Source organism: Pygoscelis adeliae, unplaced genomic scaffold (assembly GCF_000699105.1).
Source record: "Pygoscelis adeliae isolate BGI_AS28 unplaced genomic scaffold, ASM69910v1 Scaffold123, whole genome shotgun sequence".
Lineage (NCBI taxonomy): Eukaryota > Metazoa > Chordata > Aves > Sphenisciformes > Spheniscidae > Pygoscelis > Pygoscelis adeliae.
In genome coordinates, this window is record NW_008824650.1 from 2,331,255 (window position 1) to 2,337,254 (window position 6,000).

Consider the following 6,000-nt stretch of genomic DNA (forward strand, 5'->3'; position numbering starts at 1 on the left):
TACCCCCTTGTGCAGACAAAACTGTAAAGTGGTGGGGTTTTTTTGTTTTGTTTTGTTTTTTAAAATGCCATATTGTCCATATTCCCTTTCCCATGCAGGCATAGCAAAACACCTAGAAAGCAGATTTATATTGAATCCCACCATGTCCACACTGTGGGTTGTACCACTTGGACAATGTTGGCATTTTTAAAGTGCAACTTCTATGCATAATTAGGCTTTTAAATCACTGACAAACTTTTTCTTTTGGATCTATTGTGCCAGTTTGAATACTGAGCTATCTGAGCAGCCGTAGGTTACTGCCTACCCAGCTCTGCGAGCAGAGGGCGTCATATGAGCTTTTCCTCATCTGCTCGAGGGTAGGCGAGGTGTTGGCTGATACCTTCATCAGCAGATTGAACTAAGCTGGCTGTGCATTACATGGATTAGGGAGGTCTTGCCCAAGATCCTTCTGGCCTGAAATCAGTTGAGGGCTAGCCCTATGTTCAGTCAGCTTGCTGTTAGCAAAATACCTATTTACAGTCTGAGATGAATATATGTTTTGATGAGTTGATTGCAAAGAAACTGTTTCCCACACATTCTTGATGGAGAACATTTCATTTCAGAAAAAATCCACATTTTGCAAAGCTATCTTGTTTTTCTTAATGTTTGTTATTGTATAGACCAGTATTCAAATGCGTAAATGTGTTTGGGCTTGCCCGTGTGAGCAGTTATGCATGTGTGAATAGTTGGGACTATTAGTATGCATGAGGTTATTCCGTATCATCTGTGTGATTCTACTGCTGAATGTCATTCTCGAGAAGGTAAACCTATACTTTTCATCTGTTTTGCTTCTCATCTTGGTATTCATTATTTCTTACTCTCACAAACTTAGAATTAGGAAAACGTGTTATCCTTTAGGTATTCTAATTTGTGAATTTAGAATGAAGTTATTTATTTTGATGGCTATCTCCTGCAGTCTTTACTCAGGGTTCGAGGAAGTATTCCACAGATTTTAATGTGTATGAGGAACTTGAGCTTTTTTTTTTTTTGTCCATCTTAGCACATTCTTCTTGTTTTGCCATATTTCTTGTGACAGAGTTAAACGATATCTCACCGTGATGGGAACTATATAAATAGGGATAATAAACAATTAGTTAAAAAGAGTTTGTAGGTGCACCATATGGATGTGTATTACTACATGTATATAATAACGTATTAAAATTTGATACCACAGCATAACATGAGAACACTGGGGTGAAAAAACCTTAGTAGTGGGGTTTTATAATGGTTTGTTTGTGGCAAACTTGCAGGAAAGAGGTACTTTGTTATTACCATGGCTGTTTTTCTTTTCCTTTTTTTTTAATGTTTATTTATATTTCTTCTGTTTCACGTGCTTCTCAGACTAGTTGTTGCTGTGATTGTCAGTAGTTGACAATCTTGTCAGACTCAAAAGTCGACTAAGGCCACCAGTTCTTTCAAAATGTGATTTGAAGTGTAAAAGGGGATGTTATCATCTCAAACTACTGTCTCCGTTTGATGCAATAAAATTCAGGGATATAATTTGTTGTTGTTATGATTGCTTGCTTTCAATTTGTATTATGCTTTGTTTATAAAACTCATTTTGTTGTACTTAACCATCAGTTTGAGGTTAATACTTGTTTCAGTGTATGTTTCAATGAGAACCTAAAAATTTCCCACCTTCCTCTCACTCAGTGAACTAATTGACTACTTAAGTTAACATACAAATGCCTATGCCTGCATGTGCTTTGCTTTTCAGATTTTTTTTTTGTTGCTTGCTTTTTTCTTTTTTTTTTCTTTTTTCTTTTTTTTTATGTTGCAAAGTTTTATACATCTATTTTCTCACCTGCCGTATCCTAGGGGGCTTGGAGTACCAATAATACAGTCAGCCCACCTTCCTGGTCCCCAGACATTTCAGAAGGTCGGGACATTTTTAAATCCAGACAGCTTCCTGGCAGTGCCATTTGGAGCATCAAAGTGGTAAATAATTTGAATTTATTTCCGTGTATCCGTTGCTATCTTTCTGCTGTAGACACTAGTGATGAAATTCTGTATCTCACAACTGAATGACTCTTCCATTGTATTACTGTTTAGGGCCTTTAAAATTACTGAAACTCTGGAGCTTTCAGGTTAAAAACTGTATGCTTTCCAGAGTGTACAGTATGATGGCATTGCCCTGATTTTCAATGGCAAAGAATAGCTTGTATTACCAATTTTTTGTGTGTGTTTAGTACTTCACTTTTTGTGGTTGGCTTTAAGTAGCTGTCAAAATAAATAACCTGAGAAGGAAAATGTCCTTAAGACTGGCAGTAAGGTAAGCCAGGCACAGAAAGGAGCAGAGATCTGAAGGGTGGCTTGAATTTGTTGCTGTGGAGAAACCTTGCAGAGTGGATTCAAAGTGATGTCATTTTTAGCTTATGGGGGAATAAATCACAACTTTCCTTCCTGATTAGATGGACCAAAGCTTGTCCATTTGCCATGACATTTGCCATTATAAACACCTGAAGAAACTAAGTGGAATTACTATTTTTAAATAAAGGTAGAAAAGCTAAATGATGGAACTCTGACAAATAGCTGTAGCTTCCCAATGATTTATTTTCATCCCACTTTAACTCTCATGCTAATTTTATTTTAATTTGACATTAGCTTAGCTTTTGCTGCTTCAAGCATTAATTTTCAGCTTAATATTCAGCATTAACATTGATATAAGTATGTGCTTATTCCTGTTACTAGTTGTGTGAAAATAACAATACTGATACCTGGTCTGAAACAGACAAAATGAGAAACGTGCCAGAAGAGTTTATGTCTTTAAAAAATTGACGCTTGTATGTCCTGTGTGTGCACATGTATTAACTCCATATATATGTAAGGACAACATTTTTTGTTTCATCTTAGTACATATAAATAATTCAGCCATCAGTAGCATCCTTCCTTTCACTTCCTAAAATAGCATTGCGTTACATTACCTCGTTGTGTAACAGTAAGTCAATTTAATTTCTCTTTCCATTAATAGATGGGTGTTAATCAAATTTTAACATTGGGATGCTTGGATTCTCCCTTTAATTATGACCATAAACTTCTATATCTTCTTGAAAATAGGAGTTGGCATATTTGAAAAATACTGTTGGTAATATTGAGCCCATAGTGCTGCTTTCCATCCAGGGAACTCCTGTCTCTGTCAGTAGAGACTGTTCATGTCTGTTGGCGACACCGTCCCCAAGGAGCTTTGTGGTTCCGTCAACATTGTTTTATTGAGTAGATGTTTTGTCTTGGTATTAAAAGTAGTTTCCAGCAAACGTTTGGATACAGACACCGTATCTAGATACTGTGTGGATGGAGTCAGGCTGTATTAGGAGCCGAGATTATTCACAAATTTGAAATGCAATAAATAATCTCATTGCTTATTTCATAGTAGGAAAGGTGCTTATTTGAGTATATACCATAATTATCATCATTTATACAGATCAGAGTCTCTGAAACATGTTGTAAAGGTGTCTGACGTACCAGCCAGAACTCAGGGACATTGTCAATATGTTCTTTTTCTATCTGGAAAAATATTAAGGAGGATTAGGGATCCTCTTTGTGTTTAGTTCATTTAGAAATTTAAAAAAAAAAAAAAAAAGAAATTCAAACTAAATCACAATATTAATATCAGGTAATTATTATTAAAAACATACTTTTCCACAGTTAATTGTAGTTGAACATACTGTGAATGCTCCAGAGCACGCAACGCTGCAACTGTATGTCTGCAGCTAAAATAAGGAAGGGGGAAAAAGAAGCTGCCTAAAAATAAGTGGATATTTTGTAAGAAAAATAACATTTTATGGGAAGTGTTGATCTGAGTGTAATTGATACAACTAATATAAAAAGCTCTTTCTATATCTGCTAAATTAAGGGAGTTTGGTGGAGCCAGCTCCTGCTTCGCTTTGGGAGCAGGATTGAGTCCTAATAAATTCCAGTGTTTGCTTGATTATTCATAGCGTAAGAAAAGCATTTATGATTGCAAGTAATCAAGTGTCCAGACCCTATTCAGAAGTCCCATGACTGTCTGAGCTGACTGTTTAAAAAGAAAAGAAAAATGGATCATAGACTAGAGGATACTTATTTTGGATACTTTGCAACTGTGGAAAAAAATGACATTTCCGTATTTCCAGTTATTCCTGAGCAGAAAATAAACATTTCTGGTTTTGGCTGCTTTCTGACTGGTGATAAAGGTGATCATATTATGTCAAGTAAGTAGTTAAAGGTATTTCACAGTGACTTATGCAGTGACTTAATGACTATGGCCTAGCGTGCTCATATTCACTTGAAATCATAGGGTGGTTTTTTACTTATGTTTTTCGCTAGATGCAATTAACAAGTTTGAATCCCATATAACAAAAGAACTTCAGGTTGCATTTAAATTCTTATCTTATATTGAATAGGGCCGTGGATCAGGATTCCCAGGGAAGCGGAGGCCACGTGGTGCAGGACTTTCAGGAAGAGGTGGCAGAGGTAGATCAAAACTGAAAAATGGAGTTGGGACTGTAGTCATTCCAGGGGTAAGAACGCTTATTTTTAAGTCATATTGCAGTCTGTTAATGTAATATAATTTTATTCAGCTGTAATTCTTGTATAAAACCAAAGAGCACTAAAAAGCAGAGATATTTGATAAAGCCTGGCTACTACTGAGTGTTTGTGATGAAGAACTAGAACACTGTAACTCGATGGACCTGAAGCAATTTTATGCTGCTCTTGCCACTTAAAGGGACAACCGCTGGGAGTCTTAGAGCACTCCTTCCATTTCCTCGGGTCGAAAATGCTGGAACAACACAGAAGAGGAAAGTAAGGCTTGTGCATAAGAACAGCAGCCGTAGCAGATCAGACCAGCGGTGGTTCTACCCAGGGGACCAAAACTGAGTGCTGGGGGTAGAGTGCAGAAACAGAAGAGGCCTAGAGAAGGAGACACTTAACAGTTCATGGCTTGGGGACTTGCTGAACAGGAGGTGGTATCTTTGTCTTGGGCAGCCTGTGTTGGAGCTTTCTTGCATGCACTTGTCTCTTCGCTTTTAGAAACTTTTGGAAACCTTGTTAACCTTTTTTAGTTCTACAGCTCATCAGCCTGTTGTTTTAAATTGCTGCCTGATGGTTTCATTGCCTTCTCCTTAGTGCTCTTACAGAAGAGGCAGTGGACAGTTTTTTTCTATTCACCTCCTCCATCTATGCCACTCAGTTTCTATAGCTCGCCATCATTTCTCCTCCTTTTCCTTCCATTCTTTCCTGCTAGTCTGGAGAATCCCAGTATTTTGAGTTGTTCCTTGTATGGAAGCTATTCCATATTTTTGATCGTCCTTGTCAGTTGTTTTGTCATGTTCATTGTTTTTACTTTTTGGACATTCATCTGCCTTTTTATAGCCCAGCACTCAGCTTTATGAAGTTCTTGTGCAGTTCTTCACAGTTGTGTTTCGTTTTTTAGTACTCTGAATATCTTAATACTGTTGGCCAGCTTTCTCGTCTTGCTCCTTGCTTAATTTTTCAGATTGTACATGAGTGTTGAACACCACGGCCTGTTAGCAGACATCCCTATCAGATTTCCGCTAGTGCTATTCTCCCACATAGAAAACTGATAATTTATTCTACTCTATTTTGTGTCTTGTGTCAATGTAGGGACCATTCCTCTAATTCTATGTCAGTTTACATTTTTTTAAGGAGCATTGGTGAAGGACTTTTGGCAAAAGAATTTGGTAACGAAGTAAGTTATGTCAGTCAGATTTCCCTGTCCCCAGGCTTGCTGACGCCTTCAGAGAGCTTTGATAGATCCTGATTTACCATAATTAAAGCTTCCTTGACTCTTTAACAAAATATAATACATATCAATGTGTCTACAAGTTCTCCGTTATGATCATAGAATCATTAAGGTTGGAAAAGACCTCTAAGATCATCGAGTCCAACCATCAACCCAACACCACCATGCCCACTAAACCATGTCCCTAAGCGCCTCATCCACACGTCCTTTAAATACCT

The 6,000-nt window shown here is 37.3% G+C and overlaps 1 protein-coding gene across 1 annotated transcript in view; it reads left to right on the forward strand.

Annotated features, from left to right (window-relative positions):
• The window catches only part of KMT2C (lysine (K)-specific methyltransferase 2C), a 207,448-nt gene that overhangs the window by 128,864 nt on the left and 72,584 nt on the right, over positions 1-6,000 (forward strand). Inside the window, exons 14-15 of the mRNA XM_009322507.1 lie at positions 1,858-1,977; positions 4,422-4,538. Coding sequence (XP_009320782.1) covers positions 1,858-1,977; positions 4,422-4,538 — 237 coding nt within the window. The remainder of the gene's footprint in view (positions 1-1,857; positions 1,978-4,421; positions 4,539-6,000) is intronic.